The sequence below is a fragment of the Chrysemys picta genome, chromosome 1 (genome assembly GCF_011386835.1).
Source record: "Chrysemys picta bellii isolate R12L10 chromosome 1, ASM1138683v2, whole genome shotgun sequence".
Classification (NCBI taxonomy): Eukaryota; Metazoa; Chordata; order Testudines; family Emydidae; genus Chrysemys; species Chrysemys picta.
In genome coordinates, this window is record NC_088791.1 from 92,045,531 (window position 1) to 92,070,212 (window position 24,682).

The 24,682-nt window shown below is 48.8% G+C and overlaps 1 protein-coding gene across 2 annotated transcripts; it reads left to right on the top strand.

Annotated features, from left to right (window-relative positions):
- Nucleotides 1–2,905: 2,905 nt before the first annotated feature.
- Nucleotides 2,906–15,826, top strand: TOB2 (transducer of ERBB2, 2). Of its 2 annotated transcripts, none has more exons than XM_005302586.4 (2): nt 2,906–4,579; nt 11,193–15,826. In XM_005302586.4, the coding sequence occupies exon 2, from the start codon at nt 11,272–11,274 to the stop codon at nt 12,286–12,288; it is 1,017 nt and encodes a 338-aa protein (XP_005302643.2). In that variant the 5' UTR covers nt 2,906–4,579; nt 11,193–11,271; the 3' UTR covers nt 12,289–15,826. The 2 variants fall into 2 exon arrangements, with proteins under 2 accessions (XP_005302643.2, XP_065419257.1); XM_065563185.1 differs by lacking the exon at nt 2,906–4,579 and adding an exon at nt 6,353–6,985.
- The last annotated feature ends 8,856 nt before the right edge of the window (nt 15,827–24,682 follow it).

Below are 24,682 nucleotides of genomic sequence, written 5' to 3' on the forward strand. Positions count from 1 at the left end.
GAGCAGCCATGTTTTTGTTCTTTATGGTGCTTGGTGGGAACTTTTTGTTGACATGTTCAAATTAGCAAATGTTTTCATTTCTAAGGCAGGAAAGAATTTCTCATTTCCTTTGGGTTTAGTTAAGTGTCATGTGACTTGAAAGTAAAGAATGTTCCTGGTATGGAAGTGTTAATTATGCCCAATTATACCCTGACTGACCTTCCTTGGCATTAAACAACCTAGCAAAACTAGCTTTGTTCTGGCAACCTGGAGATTCCTTCCCTCTCGTGCATGTGTCTGATTCAATAGTTCTCCTTTGTCGTAATAGCCAAGTAGTCAAGAATGCATAAATGGATCCTTACGACAGAATTCCACTCTCTCTTTCTCCCTGTGGGTGTATTCACCTCTGGATAATTAAAGGAACATAGTCAAGAGAGAAATATTTTAAGAGTCCTTATGTGCTATTAGTAACATCTTATTAAAACTAAAACAGAATTTCAGAAATGTAATTGGCTTTTTTTTACTAATGATACTGAACCTAGGCTGGTCAGTTTCATTTCCTGATGCTTGGCTGGCAGGATGATTTTGTTTGAAGCAAAGCAATGGAATGTTTAAATTCTTAATGCACTCTTTTAATTGAATTGCTGTTAAATGAAAAGTAATGGAGATATTTCTGTTCATTATAGGTTTCATAATTTTCCCAATGGCCACCCATTTTCAACCTATCCTCCCCAAAAACAAAAACAAACCACATATGCTGCACATTTTTTTTGGAGGGAGGGGAGAAGAATTAGTAGCCATGCCTACTGCAGTGTAGTATCCAACACTAACTGCCACAACAGATTTTCAAGATACACTCTTGACTGAGTTCATTCAGTCTTCTTTGACTGCAGAGATGGTGGCTGGAGGGAGAGGGTTGTGAGGAAAAGGGGGTGAAGTGTAAAGGATCCATAGAAAGATCCTGGGGAACACAGAGTATCCTCATGAAAGCAGTGTTGGGGATGAATATTTTTTTGCAATAGCCATTGGGGAGAGCAATTTAACCTGAAAGAATTACAACTGTTTCAAAGGGATTTATAGTCTTTTGTAGTCTGAAGCTCTGAGATGATTCAAAAATAAGTGTAACTCCACAAGTTAAGAGGATCCAATAATGAGGTTACATATTAATCTACTATGCTACCTTTTCTGGGGGATGCTTTAGGATGAAAGGAAAATGGGAACAGATTAATTGGGCCAGACCTTTGGCCAATCTAGTCAGTTACCTTTTCTCTCCCAATGGTGATGCTGGTGGTTAATTATCTAAAAGACTGGTGCATGCTCTCTTTCTCTTTCGCTGACTTATCATCCATTTGTGTTCACTCTGAACCCAACTGGCCTGAAGGCAAAGCTTGCAAAAGATGGAAGCAGGCTATTTTCAGTAGTGGTTCACATTTCTGGAGTTTATTCCCCCAAGAAATGTCTCTTACATAGATGCATCTAGAACACTTTGCAAGACACGTTTTTATTCAGAATCCTGGGCGGTAAAGGTATGTCTACATTTCAATAAAACACCCATGACTAGCCTGGGTCAATTGACTTGGGCTCACAGGACTCGGGCCCCAGGGCTATAAAATTGCAGTGTAGACATTTGGGCTTGGGCTGAAGCCTGGGTTCTCAGACCCTACTCTGCAATTTTATAGCTCCATAGCCTGAGCCCTGCAAGCTCAAGTCAGCTGACCCTGGCCAGCTGCAGGTGTTTTATTGTAGTGTAGACATACCCTTAAAGGTTGGTAATTGGCTGTAGTTTTTCCTGTTCTCAGTGCTTAAAGTTAAGGGCCTGCAAGAGCTTATTGTGTATTTGTTCTTGTTATTTGGAATTGATAACAGTTCCCAATTTAAAACATAGAAAGTGGGGCTAGTGCAATAGTGATTGGTGCCCTATAAATGCATATAAATAGCACTGCTTCTGCATCAAATCCCCTATAACGTGCCTTATTGTGCAGTGCTACATTATGGAGAATATGCCTTCCTGACCCTAGCTGGTAATTGGCTTCAACCTGGAAGCAGCAGGGCCATAACTCTTAGTAATATATTCTGTCATTTTCAAGAAAATAATATTCACTACATCAAGAACAAGCCCTTGTATGCTCGCTAATGTCACTGCAGCGCCTCTTCTCGGGATCTAACCCGTTTTGAAAAGGGTAAATATATGGTATGTCATAGTGCAACTAGTAGATGATGCATCAATTGGAGTTCAAATAGTTTTACCAAGCTCTGCACTGCCTTCCTCCCCAGGCTGGGACTCGGGCCAGGAGCTGCCGAGGCTAGGGCAGTCTTAGGTAATCGTTTATCTTGCTTGCGCTTAAGGTGAGCCCTGCCTACTTAAACCTTAAAACAATATAGCTGTTCATCTCCACAAGGAGGGCTTGGACACACAAGGCCCCATTGTAAGGCCTCCTAGAACCTTTGAATAGAAAACTACCCCTCCCAGCAGCCTCTGCTCCGTGGCTGAGACGGCCCTGCTCGCACACGCCCCCTTCAGCTGACTGGTTGACGCAACAGACCAATCCGGAGGTGCCTCCTAACCTTGCCAGCCAATGGGGAGGCTGTTGCTAACACGCCGCTGTTATTTTTAGCACAGTCTGCTCTCGTGTGCACCTTGCAGGTTGCTCGCAGTGTGTCAATGCCTGCGCCTGAAGTGGTGATGATGAAGTCAATGCGCAAGCGCGTAGGGGAAAAAATAGTCCCTGAGCTGGGCGTTGCAACCAGAGGCTTAGAGGAGGGAAATGCGTCCCAGCGGGCAGTTAAAGTCACATCCCTGCCTCGAGGTGCGGGGGGGCTGCTGGTTTAAAAGGCTCTTGGCCTCCTGGTTCCGTGTCATGGGGTGTAACACTGCGCCAACAAGGATCCTGGCTGCAGGACTTCGCCTCAGTGCGAACAGCGCTGTGAAGCGTAGCGAGGGGAGGTGGCGGCGCGTTGCAGATCGTCCCTCCCTCGCTCCCCGTCCGAACACGCGCTAGCGCGGGCTAAGCTGGCCGGCTAATGCCTGTGAACTCGGGCACGGCGCGGGGGGCTCCCCTGGGGAGAGGGGCGCTGGGTGCCTGGGCGAGAGGGGTGTGCGCGGGCGGGCGGGGCGGTGCTGCTATCGCAGCCTGCATTCGTCTTGCCTTGATGTCACCCACCGCTCCTGTGCCCCCTCCTTAGCAGCGTGGGGGCACCCTCCGCTAGTCCCGTCTGCGTACCCAAACAGCCGGTGCGCACCCACGCGTGTCCCACTCCTAACCGAGCCAGTCAACAGCCCAGGACTCGCGGGGAGATCTGCAGTGGCAGGATCAGGAGGAGACTGGAAAATGGGGTTTCTATTGAGCAGCGTGGGGGGAATCGTTGTAACACAGCTATCTTCTCACAGCTGATGGGGGGACTTTTTTTTTTTTTTTTTGCACAGCAGCCTGTGGAATGGTCAGGATAGGGGATTTCTATCAACCACCTTTTAAAAGAGGGTTGTTTTTATCCCTTCAATTGAACAGATTTGATGCTGAGATTGTATCCTGGGTTTAACTCGTTTCTTTCGGAGTGTGACTGCGTTTGTTCAAAGAGCCTTTCTTCTGCTTTGAGGTCATTTTTGAAGCGATTCCTCGCTCTCCATCAAAGAGATGGATGTCTACGATGATTAGCCACCCTTTAAAACACACACAAACCCCATTAACACCATTCGCTGTAGCTGCTGGTGGGAGACGTCAGATAATGATGCATGTGGGATAAAAGAAAAATCTTATCGTTTTTTTCCCTCCCTTTTGATGCTCTTGCTCTGTCCCAAGTCCTGAAGCGATAAGGAGCTTGGGGAAATCTCAGGTCAATCCAGCCTGGCTATTTGATCCCTTCCAAATCCCTCCGTGCCCCTTTCTCGTCTCTTAAACCGGTGCATACGCCACAGCGTTACAAACCACTCCACAAACTGCAAAAACAGCCAGCTGAGCTGCCCCTGGTTTGCAACACTGTCCTATCGCATAGCTGCCTAGCCAGAGATGATCCCGATCCACCATGAACAGACCACGACAGGGAAAGAGAGGGAAAAAAAACTCCAAGCTTTAGCGAAGTTACAACCTGGAGCAGGGGAGAGAAAAGACAATCACACACACAGAGATTATTGCCCCAGGGCGATCCGCGCAGGGACTCCCTCCTGGAGAAGGCGCGAGGCGGTTAATGGCTGGGGACGGGCATGGACAAAAGGGTTAATTTCCAGCGAGGGTTTGGGGAAGTAGTTCCGGCTCTCCCTTCTCCCCCACCCCCTTGTCCTTTGCAGGACGCGTCACGCTGGGTGTGGAAGAGGAGATCCTTGCGCAGGGTTGCTAAGGGTGAAACTTTTCATTTACTTTGCTCACTTTGGGCCAGGGCGAGGGAGGCTCCGGATCCCAGCCGAGGGAGAGGAGGGGGGAGAAACCAGCTAGGGGGCGCCCCAAACAACCCCTCCCACCCAGGCCATAGCAGGGGGGAGTCACCCACCCCAACCCCATCCGCACCCCGCGAAAAAGAGAGAAAAAAGAAACCGCCAGAGAAACCCTCCAGCAACACCCACCCCCGGCAGGAGCAAGGAGCCGCCCGCGCTGCAGCTGAGGACGAAGTAAGTGGGGCTGGGGCGCTCGCTGGCGATCGGGGGCACAGAGCGGCCCTGCCTCGCTCCCCCCTCCACCCCCGGCCTGGGACCCGTATCTCCCCCCCGCCCAGCCCCCGCTGTCTGACTGCGGCTGGCTGCTCTGCCCCGTCGGTGCGCTCAGCGCCGCCCGGGCTCCACCGGAGCGGGGAGCGGCGGCTCCCGGAGCCGTGACTGGCCGGGGAGAAATCCCCCTGCCTCAGTTTCCACCCTGCCCCTTCCCACTCTGCAGCATGCGGGGCGGCTGGGAGCAAATCCGGCCTTGGCTTGCGGGGGGGGTCCCCGTTTGTAGGACATTAGCTCCCCCCCCCCGTCGTTTTCACCCTTCAAAGCGTTTCTGGTGCTGGTGGCTTCTTGGGAGCGGTGGGATCTTTATTGGCGGGGGCGGGGGGGTGACAGTCCTTTGGCTTGTGACGCTTTGAAATGCCCGAGTTCACCATTTTGTTCTGGCTTTTGTTGTTGTTCTTGCGAGGGGATTTAAAAATGAAAGGTCCGGAGACGGCCCCTAAAGAAAAATGAGCCTGCGGTGTGGGCTGGGGGGGGCGGGATGGGGGCAGGCAGCTATTTGATCCCTGAAAAAGAAGGGGGGGTTGGATCCCTCCCCCTTTGTGGAAGCAGCTGCCGTTGGCCAAAAGGGAGAAATGAGGGGGCTGGATGGGGGTGCCGGGGGGGGGGTGCTGCTCTCTGGCGGGTCTCGCTTCCTTCAGCACTGCTGACAACGGGCATTGTGTTTGGGCCAAGCGACGCTTCTGTTTGATGCTCTGTCGCACCCCTCCCCGGCATGGGATGGGGTCCTAAAGGCCACCCGAGGGTGGCCTACCGCAGGAACGACCCCTCCACCGCAGACCAGGAAGATTGGGGGCGGGGGGAGGAGAGATGAGACCGAGAAATATAATCCCCGTGCCCTTCGTGGGTTGAATAATTTCCTTTCCCTTTGAGGAGGATCTGTGGGGAGGATCCCCTGTTGTTGGTGGGGAGGGGGGTGGATATCAGGTCAGATCTATTCCCTCTTTGCCCCCCTCTAAGAAGGACTAAGGATATTTATGCTGCGGGGTGGGGAGGGGGAGTCCCCAACAAAGGACCAGGCCTAAAGACCTGTACGCTCAGGGCGATGGGGGCTAGTGTCTAGTCTGGAGGGCTTGGGCACCTGTAACAAAGCCAGGTCTCTGGCCTGGCCCCCCTTCTCCCGGGGAGAACAAGAGGGGTCATTTGCCATATGTTGGCAGAAGTAAAGGTCATGCGAGGCCTAAGCACCCTTCTCCCATGGGTCTGCTGTACACCCATCGCCTCCCCAAAGCCTCTGGGCCTGGGCACCTTTCATGGAGGGTTATTAGGGTTTCCCTTCTTCCACGCACCCTTTTCCCCCAATACATTTTGAGGCAGAGAAATGTCCTTGCCTTGGGGGGAATCACCCTATGTCTCCTCATCCCTGCCACCCAGTTGCAGGCCTCTTCCTGGGGCCTTGTTTGGGATCTGTTGGTTTGGTGGCTGATCTCTTCCCCCAACAGCGAGGTAGCTGTGGGTAGTGACCGGATAGCAGATGTGAAAAATCAGGACACTTTTTTTTTGTGGGGGAGGGAGGGGAGGGGAGGAATGCACACAAGACAAAGTCCCTAATATTGGGACCTCTGTCTCCTCACTCCTTTAACTTATTTATCCCTGTCCCACAGCAGTGGTGACCAATATGGGGAGAAGGGAGCAAGCTGGGTGGCTTTTTGGGGGGGGGTACAGGTGTAGCCTTAAGTCTTTAAAGGCAATTGTGATAATACCATCAAAGAGCTCTCCAGGACCCCACTTCGGAGTCTCACTCCTAGCCCCCAACCAAGGGGATGTTTGCTAATCCGTGTGGGGGGCTTCCAGGGTGTGTATGGGGAGGTGACGGGTAAATAGCCCTCATTGTCCCCCCGCCCCCGGAACGCGAGAGATCGCTTAGACCCCCTAAAAATAACCCAGCAATTCCCGATGACACGGTACATGGGGTGTGTTTCTTGCATTGGGCAATTGGCTGGGAGGGTTGAGAGCGCATGTGCCATGGAAAATTTTCTACACTGCTCCTCTGAGCAGGCGCTGGTTCTTTGGGCCAGGGTTGGCGCACGGCATATTGGGAAATGTAGTTCAGCGGCAAAGTAGGTCACTCGGCTTGGCTCAGATGAGGGCCTGGAGAAGTGGAGGGTGAAGGACTGCAACTCCCAGGATCCTGTGTGTTAGATATAGTAAGGTGGGGGAGGCGGATTCAGAGTGTTTGTAGAAATTTCCTTGGCTGGGTTATTGGAAATGCATCATCCTCTATGAGCCTTGGCTGCTGTGCTTAAAGGGGGGTGGGGGGAGCTGGACTCCCAGCTGAGAGAGGCTGATCTGGAGAACAGGCCCCCTAATGTATGTATAATTTTGCTTGGGGGGGGGGAGGGGTGTCCTCTGTACAACACCCACCATCACCACACCCAGGAACAGTGGTTTTGATAGTGTTTATAAGGGGAAGAGGCGATCATAGATTTTTCAATCTTGGTGTCTAGAATGTGTGTCCATAGGGCCCATTCCTCCCCATGCACACAGTCTGCAGGGATAGCTGAGTGTTTAAAAATATTTCTCCCTCTCTCCCCATTTTGGAGATTATGTGCCTTAAAATTGTTTAAACATAGAAAATAATTGGATTGCCTCTTATAGTCTGTGGGTGGGGGTGAGTGAGGATGGTTAGAGACAAGGCTGTTGTTTTGGTAGGGTGTGGCCTGCAAAGTAACATAGAAGGTTATCCTATCATACTGGCCTTGATTTTTTTTTTTTTAAGCCCTTTGAAATGTCACTGTGTGCACTTAATGAGGGGGCAGAATCGCGGACCTGTTTTCAGAGGGATAATTGCTCTTTATAGGTTTAAAAAAATAGATCTTGTTCCAGATTGAAACTTGTCTTACAAGGTCACTGCCTAGTATCTTCATAACCGGGAGGAATGAAGATGTTTAAAGTGTTCATTCTCATCTAATGTGTACAGTCATTTTGCCCTTTTTCTTTAAAATCTGTGCTCTGTTAAAACAAAGAGAGAGGGTTGACCTCCAGAGCTCCTGCATTTCTGCAACATAACCTCTTCTTTTTTATTTTTTTTCTCCCCCCCTTCCCCCCACCTTCCTTCCACCATAAAATATTTATCCAGCAAATATATGCAGGAGATGGGGGGAAATATGTACATTTTTCTGTGACTGGCCTTATCATTTGCAAAACATGCTATGACGCTTTCTACCTTGGTCATCAGCTTCAAGACCTTTGCTTCCCACCCACCCCCTCTCAAAAGCCCCCTAGGTATGTAAAAGAAAATATATTTTTTCACTGCAGATGTGCAGATTCAGCTGCAGCTACTTTATGGTTTAAAACTAGTAATCAGCTCCACCATACGGGTTCTCGTATTGGCAATCCTGGGTTTAAGGGATCCAAATGGAATACATTTTATTGTGCTAACAATGTCGGGAATAAATGTTGCCTCTTGCTCATTTGGAACCCTCTCTTACATTTGAAGGCATCTGCCAAGGCCTGTTGTGTGTAGCTGTCTTGGTGCATGCTGTTATTTGGTTAATGGCTTTTTTTAAATTGAAGCCACAGACGCCACACTCAGAGTATTCTCCATTTTAAAAAAAAGAAAAAGTACTCCATTTTTATAACTCCTCTGCAAGCTTGATACTGAAATTGGTTGCTGCATTTTACCCCTCCTTCTCCTTGCCTCCCACGGAAGTACTGTGCTGATTTGTTGGTGAAGATGCAGGACTGCTGAGAAGCATTGAGGCTTTGTGCTGTTTTGGGGATGATAATAAATCAAGTCCCTGGAGTGTTGGGATTTTTTTTTCTCCCCCCCCTTACCTTCTTCTGAAACATCTGGCGCTGGTCATGTCAGAGAAGTAATACTGGGCTAAATGGACCACTGATTGATCCCATCTGTCAGTTCCAGTGTGCCTGTGGTTGCTGGGGATCACTGAAGCTGTTGGCAATTTCTGTTAAAGATCACTATATCAATTCTCTTTGCAAGAAAACTCTTTATTACCTCCTGTCCTTGTTCTGTTAAAGGGACCCTTCTCAAGTACAGTTTTTCAGGTAGCTTGTATTTTTATACCGTCGTCTCTTATTTTTGGAACTCTCTTGAAAACATGCTTGTTTCTCTACAGAAGTTGTTGTCAAAATTTGAACAGCAAGATCCTCTTATTAACCCACTTAACTTTTGGTCTCTAATGCTCTGGATCAGAATTGTGACCCAGAGGGATCTTCCCACCAACATCCAATCTTGCTAGGATTCCAGTGAACCAGGCTGGGTGCTTTTTTTTTTTTTTTTTTTTTTAAAAAAGGCCATAGTAACAGAAGTTAGTTTTATGCAATCTACTTGGGATAACATGGGCTGATTAGGCCTCTGTTATTTCAGCGTGTATTCCACAGGTCCACTGGCTCTCCTTTCCTCTGAAAGTCATTGAAAGCCTCCATCCCAAGCTATTGAGTGCCACCTACACACCAGCCTAAGAATGACCTGTCCTAGTTGGCCTTTCAGAAAGCTGCCTTGTTCAGATCTTCTTGGCATGTTTCTATTTTATTTGAACTTCTGTCAGGTCCCTGGGAACTCGCCGAACTTCTCATGGTCCAGTAACTCCTGAAATCCAAGCTCCAAAGGCTGGCGGTGCCTTTTCAACTCTCAGCCGTCACTCTCTGCCTCTATTCACTTCCATGCGAGGCTAAACCTGAAGGGGTTTATATCTAGAACTTTGTAGCTTCTTGTGCTAGCTGATTTTGAGGTGTTTACAGCTCCAACTGCCTGTTGTTTTACTCCTGGAAATAAACCTCCCTGAACATAAGTTACCAGTGTAATATCTTTTTAATGTAGAATTCGTACTGTCACTTTTGTCATAACTCAGTCTTCATTTAAAAACAAATTGTGCATGTCACCATTAATGCTGCATGTTTACTCCCTGCCATCCACGCAACCAGGATAGGTAAACTAGCCCTAATCAGTTTCCCTTTCTGCTTCTCTTGATCTAGGCCAGTGTTGCCTGGGTTTCTAGTTCTGCAGGGGAAGGCTTATGTCTTAACTCTGTGCTACACAAACTCACTCACTCCATTTGGCCTGCAACCTAAATGCTTGGGCTGAAGGTTTGAGTGTCCCTTAAGCCCATTTTGCCAACATGGATGAATGTGGTGTGTTCATGTTTGTCTGAGCAGAGCCCAGAGTAGTGGAGAGCTGACTTCCCTCTGACTAAGCTATCAATTAAAAACTGGATGTGCCGCTTCCCTGCTGAATGGAGCAGGAGTTGATAGTGGTATACTTCTTTTTTAAAAAGTCTGAGATTCTCTGTCCTTTCCCATCTCTTCTCTTTGAGGAAATGACCCACCTAGAGAGTTTGTTGGTAGCTGGAAAAAGACTGTTCATTTCTGTTTTGGCAAGTGAGTTAAAAGTTGTGTGGGCCTACAATACTCCCCATACACCCTTTTTTGCTGGAATGACAACAGGGCTGGGAACTATGCATGACAGGTGGCCAGCAATGTATGTAGTGTGCACACCCCACACTATTTACTGATCTGAATTAAACTGAGACATGAAGCTTTTTAGCTTGATTTAGCCAGACAAATCCTCTGTCGGGGGCAAGTGAGTATTTGAATGTCAGATGAACTGTCCACTTTGAGGAGATAGTAAAACTGGGCTGGCAGTTAGTGCCTCACTATCCTCATACCCTCACCTCCACTCTCTCATCCTTGAGCCAGCAGGACCAGAGAATGCAAATCTCCAAAAACCACCAGCAGCCACTGCCTTCCAACTGAATCTTGTTGCTGTTCCTCAGCAGAGAGGCTGGTGTTGCCATACAGAGTTCAGGAGTTGATCTCCACTCAGGATGGGGAAAGACTCTCATGATTCTGCCTTGATGTAATTTTTTTAAATCAGAGGCACATGAGGTGAAAGGAAATAAATAAGAGTTGAAGCAAAAAGAGATGTATTACGGGTACGTCTGTATTTACTTCCTGGTCCGGATGTAAGCGATCGATCTTCTGGGATCGATCCCGGAAGTGCTTGCCATCAACGCCGGTACTCCAGCTCAGTGAGAGGAGTACGCGGCATCGACGGGGGAGCCTGCCTGCCGCGTCTGGACCCGCGGTAAGTTCGGACTAAGGTACTTCGAATTCAGCTACGTTATTAACGTAGCTGAATTTGCGTACCTTAGTCCGAAGTGGGGGGTTAGTGTGGACCAGGCCTAAAATACATATTAACCACTGTACCAAAACAAACTATTTGTCCAGTTAGTTTGGTATCCTGTCTCCATTGGTGATCAGTGTTGGCTAACTTGAGAGAATGGCATCATATGCACGTACTGTTCAACGTACTACTCATTCCATTTAGTAGGGCAGAATTTCTTCCTGACCTCCTCTAGCAATCCACTTATGTCATGTAGCATAAGGATTGATCACATTCGTGTAGCTTTTATTCTAGGAAGTAGCATTGCAAATGCTATTTGTAGAAATGTCTAATCTTTTTGTAAATATACTAAGCTGTTTGCCTCAACAATATTAAAGTTGCCACGTTCTCTTCTCTCCCTTCATCCATCTTTTTTTCTTCTTTCTTTTCTAGGATCGCTTGGAGCCAAATCTTGTGTATGTTGTTTGTCTCTTTCAATACACTGCCCTGACTTGCTTGCTGTGAAGGGAGTATGCATCTGGAGATCAAAGTTGCTCTGAACTTCATCATCTCGTACCTGTATAACAAGCTTCCCCGGAGGCGGGCAGACCTGTTTGGTGAAGAGCTAGAACGCCTGCTGAAGAAGAAATATGAGGGCCACTGGTACCCGGAAAAGCCTCTGAAGGGTTCTGGCTATCGCTGCGTCCACATCGGGGAAACGGTGGATCCGGTGGTGGAACTGGCAGCCAAACGGAGCGGGCTGGCCGTAGAGGATGTGCGGGCCAATGTGCCTGAAGAACTGAGCGTCTGGATCGATCCTTCTGAGGTCTCCTACCAGATTGGCGAGAAAGGGTCTGTCAAGGTCCTGTATCTGGATGACAGTGAGGGCTGCAGTGCAGCTGAGCTGGACAAGGAGATCAAGAGCAGCTTCAACCCTGATGCCCAGGTGTTTGTCCCCATTGGTAGCCAGGACAACTCCTTGTCCAACTCGCCATCGCCATCCTTTGGCCAGTCACCCAGCCCCACCTTCATCCCCCGCTCTGCCCAGCCCATCACCTTTACCACTGCCACGTTTGCTGCCACAAAGTTTGGCTCCACCAAGATGAAGAAGGGTGGGGGTGGGGGAGCAGGAGCTCAACAGCAGCAGCAAAGGATGGCCAGGTCACCCACCAACAACCTGCTGAAGCACAAGGGCCTCTCCCTCTCTATGCATTCTCTGAACTTCATCGGGGGCGGGGGGAGTCAAGCTCCTCAGTCGCAGCTCTCCCCCAATGCCAAGGAGTTTGTTTACAATGGCGGATCGTCCGGACCCAGCGGCCTCTTCTTTGAGGGTGTCACCAACGAGAATCAGGGCGGCAGCATCCCACCGGCCTCCCAGTTCAACACTAGCACCAGCGGCGGCAGCGGCTTTGACATGGCTCAGGTCTTCAGCAGCAGCAGCAACAGCCTCTTTCTGGAGAAGTCTCCCTTTGTGGAAGGACTCAGCTACAACCTGAACGCCATGCAGTATCCCAGCCAGTCTTTCCAGCCTGTCGTCCTGGCCAACTGACCGGGAGGAAGGAGAGTATTTGGGGAAAACAAGAATTAAAAAAAAAAAAAAGAGAAGAAAAATGAAAAATAGAAATATACAAAAATTTGAAATCTTATAAATATAGCTTCTTGGAAAGAGAGACAACCCCGGAGTCGTTGTGCTGTGCCGGGCAGCGCTCCTGAAGCACTGAATTGTTTTTTAACTCAATCCCCGTGCTTTTTCCTACCCACTTTTTTACTCCTGTAATGGGTTTGTTTGATCCAGAAATGGTGGAAACAAAGGTCACTTTATCTTCCTGTCTCCCAACTTCCTCCTCAGAGCTGGGCTTTAGTATCTTGTTCTTTGGTGTAGAGATGGCCTGTTCTGGGCATTCCCATATCCTTGGGTGCTAGGCTGCCTTGCTGAGAGGGGCGAGGGTATTTGTTTGGTTTTCAGTGCCGGGCAAGAGGTGCACAGTTTCACTGTATGCTTCCCAGAGAGGTGGGAGGGCACTGTATGCTTCTTACCATGATTAGTCAGTTCCTCTCCTCCCCCGGGGAACAGACAGGGTGAGTTTACCGAGTTCCCCTTACCCTGCCTGCTTTAGACTGCTATGATCTTGTCATCCAAAACCCTTCAAAACTGCCACAGTTGATGCCAGCCTCTGTTTTGGAATAAGATTCCCCCAATCTCCTTTTCCTTGGCAGGCGGGTAAGTTGGAGCACTACTATATGAAACGGCTGCTTCCTGCTGTCTTCCCTCTCTACACTTTCACCCAGAGGTGAATGCTGGAGAAGAACAGCACTGTGTTATACCAGTGAGTCCATTTATGATTCCTACTCCCACCCTCATGCACGAAGGATCTTGTCTGAGCTGGTCTCTTCAAGTTGGTCAGAGCCAGTGTCAGTTCAATAGGGTTGCTATTATATACAAGCACTACAGTAGGTGCACCCACTGCTGTTTATAGGGAGGAAGTATCAGTCCTTATGTATTGCACTTCTCTTTCAGGGGACATGGTTAGATATGCTGCCTCTCACATTCTTATGTGCTTTTCTTCCCCTCCAATGTAAGCAGCATCCACTGATGTTCCTTTGGAGCAGTCTCCAAATGTTTTGAGTTCTCTTACTCTCAGCTACCTTTGGTTACAGGCTTTCGGGGGGGAAAGGGTTTCCTGCTTTTGAAGAGGCAGCACAGCTTTCTGGGGAGAGCAGGGGGTTGCATCCCCCAGGCTGCTTTCCTGATTGATAGCTTGAGGGATGTCACTTCCTGTTTTCTCTTATTAAAAGATATAATAAAGTGTGACCAAACCCCCTTTGCTTTCCTTCTGGAAGGATGGGGGGGGAGTGGGAGGGGCAGGTGACTTAGTACAGAGGGGAATGCCCGGGGGGATTGTACTCAGCCCCTAGTGTTAACTGATCAATCCAGGCAGAGAGACACAGTCTAGAGGGGGCTCGCTGCAGAATAGGGACTAATACTTTGAAATGACTGATGGTGTGGGGAGAAGAAACTGATATTCCAGGACCTAGATGAATAGTTGTCCCCTCCTCATTATTGGGAGTAACAAAGAGCTAGGAATCCTAAAGCTGCTCCCTAGTTTTTCCCTTCACACACACCCCAAAAAAATGCTGGAACAAGGGAAGGAGTAGGACAGTAGTGGCCTTTGATAGTCTGCTTCTGCATCTTGTTATTCCATAGCCTGCCTCCATGATGTGTGGGAATCCCTATTCCTCCCAGGTGGGGCAACCTAGAACCCCCTGGGATTGGGGACTCCAGGTGGGAAGACTGCCTCCTGGGGTGTCAGCCTTGGGCTAGGAAGACAGTGAAGAGGAAAGGTCTGAAGCAGATGCATCTAGCTTTGGGGCATTCCTTTTTTAACAATCTTTTCCAGCTCTGCTGTCTCCCATGTTTGTTTTTAACTAAACCTGTCTCTGGAGCTTCTTCCGAGACTCACCTCAAGTAATTAAGGGATAAGATCCAGTTTACTTTTCCAAGACTTCACTGTCTATCAGTGGGAGGAGGCTTTGAACTCCCATTTCTCCCCACCCCCAAAAACCCCCGAGTTGATGACGCTCCAGCTCTCATGTCTTTGTGTGTGTGTGTGTGTGTGTGTGTTGTGAATGAATCTTATTTGGGTTAAGGAGACTGCCCTGCCACAACTGACACTACCCTGGTCTCACTAGGGGGCTTGTTTCTAAATCCCCATCACTATTGCATTAATGGGAAGAGCACTCTTCTGATTGGGTTGAATCCCAACACACCATTTCCCAAAACAGGCTGCTTGCCACTTATTGGCTGTGACCCAACTGGCGGGTGGGTGGGAGGCAAGGGCAGCCACTACTAAGCAGTCTATCCTAGCATGAGGTGTGAAACCTGCAGGGTTGAAGATGGAAAAACTAGACTGAGACTCGGGGGATCTGTTTAGCTGATCCTCTTTCCCACCAACTTTACTACTGCCACCCAGTTCCTCCCCTTTGAGCGTACTATAGACTGCCAGACTATTGCACTGGACTAAATAACTCTCCGCACCTCAGGGGACCGGCTGGCTTCGCAGCCCAGTTTCCTTTGTTGTTTCCACCCCTCTCATCCTTCAGCAAAATGCTGCCCCAAGTCACTGCCTTTGTGCACCCTCTTATGGCATAGGAAGGGAGGGAGAGATGGAACATCACCAGCCACCTGCTATGTGTGTGTGAAGCTTTGACGCTGCTTTAACCTGCTTACACGTATTGTAACTGCTTTAAAAATAGTGTTGCAAAGACGAGGAGGGAAAGGGGAGGGGACCAACCTCTTTGTATCTTAAAGGAAAAAAAAGCGTGCTTCAGAAGCGTTTCTCCAGCACTGGTGGCAATTAAACTAATGGCCTTTTTTGGTCTGGTCTTGGATTTAGGCGTTCAGCTTCGATTTTATTTTTTAAAACCTGCACTAATTAACCTGGTTTCTTAGGAAAAGAGAGCAAGAGAGATTTTTTTTTTAACTTTTATTTTTTATGGGTTTGTGTTTTGTTGTTGATGTCCGTTTGTATTGAATAATTTGCTACATTTGTAAAATGTAAGAGGTATATATAATATATGTATATTTCTAACGTAAAAAATGTAATTTTTTCTTTGAGATTTTTTCTTAAGAGGAGAGAAAATATTTTTTCAGGAAAAAAAACTTTAAAAAAAAAAAAGCAGTGAAAATTCCTTTCTCCATCCCCCAGCTCCCTCCTTCCCCCTCCCTAACCCCTTGTGAAGAGAGAATCAACAACTGTATGATCTTGGAGACAGAGAGAGAAAATGTGTGAACACAAAGAGGACAGAATTATGTATGTTTCTTAATGTAGAAGGTTCCTATGTTTGTTCTGTTTGTTTTTATGAGAAGGGGTCTACTGAGAGGGGGATCAGGGGGTTGCTGTTTTTTTCTTTAGCGAAGGAGGAATACAATCAGAGTTTTGTATTCAGAATGTTGTGCAATATTTTGGAACGGGACATTGGCGTGTCTAGAGATTTAGTTAAAAACAAAACAAAAAGTTGATCAAATCTGTACAGTTTCTATTGTTCCAGATTTTTTTAAGTTTGTATTAAAAGCATGATATATAATAGCCTCTCGTCCTGTGTTGTGTTGCGTTGTGCGCTCAGTGGGGGAGGGGGGAGGTGCATGGAGGAAGTCCCTGCTTTCTGGTCTGATGTTAGACAGCAAAATTGCTATTGTGCTAACACCCTCCTAGAAAGACCATTGGTCCATCTCAGCCCATCTTCCATCTGATGCTACATTGGATAAAAGCTCTGGCTCTCAACCGGTGCAGTTGGTGGTAAAGCTCTAGTAAAGCTCCCTATTGTGCTTCCTGAAGTCTCTGTTCCATAGTAGCTGTGAAGGGGTTTCCACATCTCCTTCTAGATCCATCAGTGCCACAACAAGGGTCACTAGTGATCAGCAAAAGGAGCCACCTCTCACAGATGATGGGGAGTGAATGCTATGTTGCCTCTAGCCCACAGTGCCCTGGGGCCCCTTGTCCCACTCAAACTTAGGATTCCTCCTAGTGAATCAATATCACATCAACACTGAAGTTTGTCAAAAATACAGGCTCCCCTCGACTGACAAGTGCAGAAGTACATACGTGGCCTGCAGCCATATCACGCTGAGCTGTAATCTTCCCTGGTTTCATGGACTGAGCAGGCCCAGCCCCACTCACGTTGGGCTGAGAGGCCTCCAACAAAGAACTTGGGTTGCTGCAGGAAGTGGTAGTATAGATGGAGTGCCCCAGCGTACACTGTGTTGGAGAGAAGTAAAACTGGTTGGTCTAGCACCCAAAATGTGCTAGACAGTCTCCAAACATGAGTGAAGAAAGTCTCTGAAGCAAAGAGCACCCAGGCTAAATCCTCACCCTGTAAGATTGTTCAAGAGCCTGTGGCATTTCTCCGAACAGTATGGGTCTGATTCCAGGAGGGAGCTAATTGTAGTCTGCTTACCTCAAACCCACCCTTCAGGTTCCAGTTGGAGTCAGTATATTGTGGGATTGCAACATGTTTAAACAGTTCCTCCTTTCCATACCAGTGAGACAAGGTGAGCTGATCCCTGGATATGGTGTGGATCCTTTTAATTGTAAAGAGCTGCATAATCTTACGATACTTTGGTGACTTGAATCTGTTGGGTACATAATTGGGCTAGTGAAACTGCCCACCACCTGAGTTTACCAGAACCTAATTAATTTATTCTTCCTTTCCTCTGCACCAGAGAGGGGGATGGAGTTAGTCCCATGCAATGGCACACGCAGAGCGACCTCTCCCTACCTCCCTCCCTCAAAAAGCTGTTGGAAGAATGGAGTCAAAGGAGACTTTGTTCCCTGCTCCTGCTAGGATCTCTTCCCCACAGATCTGACTACCTGAGTCTCTCACTAAGAACTCTTGATTGGATTAGTGCCAGGTAAAAGAATTGTGGGGATCTGTACACTATGGAAATTGTAGCCACCCACATTTCAGGTGGGGGACAGGGCGAGCCTTCTGAAGGTTGGGTGGTTATGGTAGAAGAGCGTGGGGGATGGAGTAAGTGCCAGTTTTGGCCTAGCTGCCTCTCTGTCATGGCAGAGACAGGTGGCAGAGGTGTTGCAACCTGACACACAGCTTTGCAATGCCACTCAGGTTTGTTTGGGGTCCCCCCCCCCATGGTGGTTGGTGGTCTGTGAGACTGCACGGAGTGCACATTGCTTGATCATTGCATTTCAATTACAGACTCTAGAAGTCAAGCTCCTTTCTTCCCTAGTCTGGATACTGGGGGACGGACACAGACCCAAGTAACAAGACCATGGGGGGCGTGTTGTGTGTCTGTTTGAGCCTTGCAATCATGTTTTAAAATACATTTGCAGACTGGGGCTGAGCGAAGGGGGTGGTGACCCTAATAACCCCCACATAATGTCTGGTGAATAACCCATGGTGGAGGGGACAAGGTGATGGCAAGGCAGGAAATACAGAACCTCTCACTTTTAGGCAACAGGTTCAAATGGAGCCCCAGGCTGGCAGGGGCTGAATGTAGTTGCCATCCGCTAGCTTTTGGGCCTATATGTGGATGGGGAGAAGGGCTTGTCTCACCTTGCTTCTAATGGGACAGGAGCCCACACTGGCTTTCTCAGCAATGGGGCCAGGGCCTGAATGATTTGAGGGGGCCAAACTCCCAACCCTGCCCTAGCTGTGGTCCCTCTAGGTTAGGTTGAGGTGCAGTGCCAGAGGCAGTGCGTGCTGTACAGCTCATGCTGGATTAGAGAAAATTTCACACTCCCTCCTGGCATTTTAGATAGCTGCCTCTCAGGGGTACTAAGAAGACAGTGTGAGTGCAGTGATCACTTGAATGGGGCAGTGCTTGGGGGTGAGGAGGGGGAATGATTACCTTGAGTTTGACCCTACATATGGGCCAATAACATAGCTAGATCCCCAAGTGCAAGACATTGGTTACTGGGTGGGAACAGCAACAAGATGGGACGTGTCCCCTGAAATCACTGGGTAGTTTCTCCAAAGCATGGGTGTGGGGCCGTGTTTAGACACTCATCACTGGGGACTCCGTTATTAAAAGATGGAGCTTACAGCTTGAGTCATCGAGAAGGAGGGTTCCCACCTGAACGGAGGTGACAGCTTCAATAGAAAATGCCAAGCTTCCCACTGGTGTGTGTCAGCCTCTGGCAGCAGTAATTTCTGACATGTCAGGCTGCGGGGCGGGGGAAGGAGGAGGAAAGCCGGCTGTCTCTCATGGGTGTGAAAATCAGACTGTGCTATAGTAGCACTTGGGATTTGGTTGTGCGTAGGAGCACAGGGACGCTGGGTTAGGCTTGCTCTGCAGGCAGGGAGCGTATGACTGCCCTGAAGCCTCTCAGTTATTTAGATGATTGGATTCATATAACGGGTACAGCGCAGGCTGTGGCAGCCGGCACGGTCCCAACATCCCTTCCCTTGCCAATGTGCTTGAGCCCTAACATGGAAAAACGGAGGAAGAGCCTATGACCTATTCAGTCCTTGGCCTCTTTAGAGTCTCCTATGTGTCTGCAAAACAGCACAAGGGACTGCATTGAGGACACCTGCTCCCTTGTTGTGCATAGATGGTAACTGCGTTCAGGTTGGGGGCTGGGTTGGAACTGGTCAGCAAGAGGAGAAAGGCTGCATAGCCTAGGTCTCCTGGCAAGCCCCATTCCTCTCCTCAGCTGCTGGCTCACTAGATTAGAAAATCAAGGACTCTCCTCAGTTTGACTCGAATTACCACTTGCCCTCTAAGCTCTTTTCTCACCCTCGCTCTCCATGCACTGCTGTCCATAAGCCCAAAGCCTCGGAGGACTACGTGCACGCTCTATCCTCACCAGTTCCTTCCTCCGTGCTCAGCCCCGGTTTGGTTTGCTAAGCCAGAGCACAAACTTAAGAAGTCAGAAAAGCTCAGCCCTACTTAGCAATGTGTGAAAACTTTTGCTGTGTCAGTGCGTGCAACTTTCCCCCAATCCCTCTGGGCGGGCTCCAACACAAACAATGCATGGATCATGCTCACCCTGACCCCTGCCTCTGCCCGCTTATGGGGCTACCCTTTCACTAACCCCGCCCCCAGGCACACACCCCATGACGGTAATGATTTCACCACAAGAAACCTTTGGTGCTTGTTTAAACTGACAAATGGACTTTGTCCCCAGTGCCACTATTAAGTGTAGTGCCCTGCTAGAATTAATACTGCTGCTTATTATTATTATTATTGCTATTGCTGATCGGGCTGGGGCGGTGCGTAATGCAGTGGCAGACTCAGGCATGCCTGTAGCCTACAGCAAAGGAGACTCTGTAGTGCATGCATGGAGGCAGACGTATTATGGCCTGACTTTCAAAGGCGCTAAGCAGCTGCCGTGTTCATTGCCTTTAGCAGGCATGGTAGGTACTCAGCACCTCCAACACTCAGGCCTTTGTGGGAAGAGTTCAGTCCTGGATTTCACTTCGCCATTGAAGGGGGGGATTCATTCCCTCTTCGGGGAGGGAGAAGGAAGTGAATAGAAGGTCCCTGTGCTCTGCTGGAGTTTATGCAACACTAATGCCAGGGGAACTTGTTTTTCAGTTGAGTGATTTTATTTTTGTTGGCAGCCCCTGACGTGGTACTGGCATGGCGTTCAGATGGAAGGAGGCACCGCCACCACCTCCCTCACCACGGGTGCTGTGCGGGGAGTTTAAAGCAAGGACAATGTTTTCAGCTGAAAGGAATCAACAAGCAAGAGCCTGGAGAGGATGGGCTGGGCTTTCTTTAAGAAATCCAAGCTCATATGTATTAAATGCCCTAGATAGCATGGATACAGCGTGCGGGTCATGTGGCTGGCTGAGCCAGCTGCAGGAAATGGTTCCCCCTATAATGTTACTGTCTCTCCATGTTAAATGCTTTAAGTCTCGCATAGTGCAAATGAAGGTTCCCACAGCAGCATTAACTTTTGTATTTCCTGCTGTTCATGTCTTCATCTGTGCTGCTGCACGTTGCATTAGTACAGGTTTTGGCATGTCATTGATGTTTAAGGTAGGAAAGAACAGGGGGGCTGAATGGGAATCACAGCAATGCACCATGCCCTGGAAGAATCCGTCAGTCCAGTACATTCTACAGTTCGTCCGTCTCCACTGCAGCTTAAAGCAGCAGCAGCCCTCCACTTTCATGCACTGTTCACTCCATGGATGCAGAAGAAACGTACCTGCAGCATTATGGAGTAATGCTAGCAATTCTGAAGGTGAATGGGAAAAATAGCTAGTGCTTTATGCAGAGAGATTAATTCAGATAGGCAAGCAGGAGCACTGAAGTGTTCTGAGTCAGCCTGTGCCACTCCCAGCCCCAGCAGGAGAGTGAGTGACAACATAGGCAGCCAATGAAACACAAGAGAGAAGCCTTTCCAGAATACTCTGGGGCTGGAACATATCCTCAGAGCCAGGCATGATTACCTAGCAACTGGGGAGAAGTGAACTGATCAGCACTTGGGGGAGCACAGTCTCCGGCTTACCAGTGCATTTAGTCCTGATGAAAGGCTGAGAGGTGTGGAGACTCCAGTGCTCTGTGTATCCGTCCCACTGGACAGCTATAGAATGGCAGTGATGCTGCTGTGTGCTTTCCGCTTTTTGGAACTCCACCTGTGCTCCAGTAGAGGGCAGCAGGTGCCATCTTGGGCCCAGGAGTGCCACCAGGGCGGCGGAAGGTCCCGCCCCAAAATGCCGCCCCCCCACAGAGATGGCGGAAGGTCCCGCCGCAGAAATACCGCCGCGGTCGCCGCCCCCCAAATCGCAGTGCCCTAGGCGACCGCCTAGGTCACCTAATGGGTTACGCCCGCCCTGCCTGGGCCCCTCTTTTTTCCCCCCTCACCCTGCTGCAGGAGTCTCCTACATGGCTGATCTCAATCAGTAGTGTCCTAGGGAGAATGACTGAATGAGCCTCCATAAGCTAGTCGGAGGGAAAGCGTGTTGGGGGGAAAGGGATTGGGGTAGGAGCATGTGCAGGGGAGGTTGGGGAGAAGACAAACATGAGAAGGTAACATCGGGACAGGACACTCCAGAGGCCTAAACAGAGGAATCCAACCTTGAGAGCAAAACAGCATCATTACAAAAACAATTGCCCTTGGCGATATCATTAAAAACTACAGCCCCCTAACCCTGTGGACAGACATATCACAGAACAGGAAGTGAAGGTTCCTAACCTTCCAAAACTCCAAGCAAGGAGATCACGTGGCTCAAACATTACGTAAGGCCTAAAGCACAGCACTGATCATGTCTAGGAAGCCCTGCCAAAATGACTCCCCTAATCCTCCAGTCTGGACACTTGGTCATATGGATGAATCAATCCAATATTAGCGCCAGATAGAAAAAGGTCATTTTATCTTCATAGGAAATAAATAAATCACGTTTTTTTGTTCAAAAACAATTGTTCTTTAAACAACAAACATTTTCCCCATTTTTTTTCCTCAAGGGAAAATGCCTTTTCCAATAAAGTCAAGTTTTGATGGGAAATTTTTGATCAACTCTGCCCAATGCACAGAAGTGGAGATGCCCTCAAACCCAGAAGTTACAGAGGTGTTTGGAGGAACACCAGCCAGCTGTTCTGTAGCAAGTTCAGTAAAAGACTAATATAGTATCTGAACCACAACAAAGTAATCCATGAAAGTCAAACTGGATTCCTCCTTGACTAACAAACCACTGATCACATCTTGATCATACTGATGCTCATTAACCAACATGCAAAAAAAAAACACAGATCAGGGGAAGCGCTTTGTCTGCCTTGTAGAATTTCAGAAAAGCTTTTGGCGCTCAAGTGTGAACCATAAACTGCTATGAAATGGAATTGGTGGAGCAACATATGAACTAATTGTCCATCAAATGTATGATGTAAATAAGCAACGTGTGAACAGAGACCTCCAAGCAAGAAGAGGGAGTCAATCGAGGCCATAACCTCATCTTGAGCCTTCCCAATATACACACCCGTGACTTGGAAATCTTACTGGAAAAATCTCCAAGCCCAGGAATTCTACTGAGATAAAATGCCTATTGTATATCAATGACCTGGTCATATTACTACTTAGGCAACAAGGTTCCCCCAAGAAACTTACACCTCCTAGAAACCTATTGCATTACAAATCATCCTGGAAAAAACTAAATTCATGATGTGTCATAAAATGCCCCCAAATGACCAAAACCAACTAACATTTTATACAGAGACATAGAAGTTGAACCCTAAATTATGCATGCTGCATGCATCAGAGAGCTTTGACTGGCTATAAAAGCATTACAAGGGGAAAAACAAACAAACAAGAAAACGCAGATCTTCAACACCATTAAGGAACTGCTAGAATAGATACAACCTTCCAAGAAAGTTACGCTAAAACTACATGACAATCTAAGGCTTGGTCTACACTACCCCCCCTAATTCGAACTAAGGTACGCAACTTCAGCTACGTGAATAACGTAGCTGAAGTTCGAAGTACCTTATTTCGAATTAGTTCAAACTTACCTTGGTCCACACTCGGCAGGCAGGCTCCCCCGTCGACTCCGCGGTACTCCTCTCGGCGAGCTGGAGTACCGCAGTCGACGGCGAGCACTTCCGGGTTCGACTTATCGCGTCCAGACTAGACGCGATAAGTCGAACCCAGAAGTTCGATTTCCAGCCGTCGAACTTGCCGGTAAGTGTAGCCAAGGCCTAATTCAATTCATTCTGCTCTATAGAAGTGAAGCCTGGGACCAGTTTTAACAGTCAATAACACCATCAGGACAATACCCCAGTAGGACACCTGCATATCTAGTTCTGCAAACAAATACTCCATGTATCCGGGAACTCCACCAACAATAACTACAGAGCAGAACTGAGTCAACCCCACTGCTAATCAACATGCAAAAAAGAACGTTCCATTTCTGGGGCCATCTCAGCCAGAGCTAAAAAACTCCCCCTCCACCACAAAGCACTACAGGAACAGAAATTAAATCCAAATGAAAGCATGATACACTCCTGAATGTCACCATTTCTTCAGCCTCACAACTCTAGTCTTCTAATTCATGGAGCAAGCAGCCCCACCCAAAACTGAAAAATGCTCAGGAAGTTAAACCAGTACTTCAAATACCAATATACCAGTCACTGGGAAGAACAAATCCAAAACAATGAGCAGTGAGCTACTGCCGTAGATTCCTGCACAGAACTATCAGATTGCCTCACTATGGTGAAATGTGCAAAGCTAAGGCAGGCTCTCAGCAAATACAGAATCAGTGAGATTATGGAGAAGCAACAGTACAACCTAGGCCAGTGGTTCTCAACCAGGGGTCCAGGGGCCCCTGGGGGAGTCGCGATCAGGTTTCAGGGGGGCCACCAAGGAGGGCCAGCATTAGACTCACTGGGGTCCAGGGTAGAAAGCCAAACCCCTGCCACATGGGTTGAAGCCCAGGGCCCTGAGCCCCGCTCCCCCAGGGCTGAAGCCGAAGCCTGAGCAATGTAGCTTCGTGGGGGCCCCAGTGGCATGGGGCCCCAGGCAATTGCCCTGCTTGCTACCCCCTAATGCCAGCCCTGGCTTTTATATGCTGAAAACCAGCTATTGTGGCACAGGTAGGCCAGGGAGTTTTTATAGCGCGGGGGGGAAGGGGGGGCTCAGAAAGAAAAGGGTTGAGAACCCCTGACCTAGGCAACAGAGGAGATGCTGAGCCAAAGAGACACATTCAACTCCAGCGTCCAAAATACAAAGGAGCATAAGAAAGCTATTTCCTCAGATAGTCAGGACTTCTCTTAAAGCAATGGAGAACCTGTGCTAACCCAGGGAGAACCTCAGAGACGGTGTCACGTTCTGTAGCAATTGGCTACCAGACATGGGCACGAAGAGCAAATGGAGACCAGGGATCAAACCCCGAACACGGTGTCCAGGGCAGATGGTACTTTCCTTTGACAAAGACCTGAGGAGTCTGTCTCTTCTACACACTGGCACCACTTGTACAGCTTGTCGTGCCAATAAGGTTTTAATGAATAGAACTGAAATTGCTGGAGGGACGTGTGTGTGTGTGTGTGTAAGAGACAGAATGTGTGCGCGCGAACCAAGCAATGGTTGAATAGGAAAGAGTCTGTGTTGCCATAGGGGCGTGAGGGGAGGGAGTGATGGAGTGTGTGGCCATGGGGGAGGGAAGGGGAGGGAGTGTGTGGCTGGGGGGGGGGTGATTAGGGGAGGGGAGGGCAGGGAAATTAGTGGGGGATGGATAGGGGAGGGGCAGGAGTGTGTGGCTGTGGGGGTAGGTAGGGAGGGGAGGGGAGGGCATGTGTGGCCATGGGGGGGTGGAGAGGGGAGGGGAGGAGAGGGAGTGTGTGACTGTGGGGGTAGGTGGGGAGGGGAGGGGAGAGGAAGGAGTGTGTGGCTGTGGGGGTAGGTAGGGAGGGAAGGGGAGGGGAGGAGAGGGAGTGTGTGACTGTGGGGTAGGTGGGGAAGGGAGAGGAGGGAGTGTGTGGCCGTGGGGGT

Bases quoted from the DNA above. Each gene is read 5' to 3' on its own strand.
- TOB2 (XM_005302586.4), top strand. From the start codon at position 11,272: ATGCATCTGGAGATCAAAGTTGCTCTGAACTTCATCATCTCGTACCTG.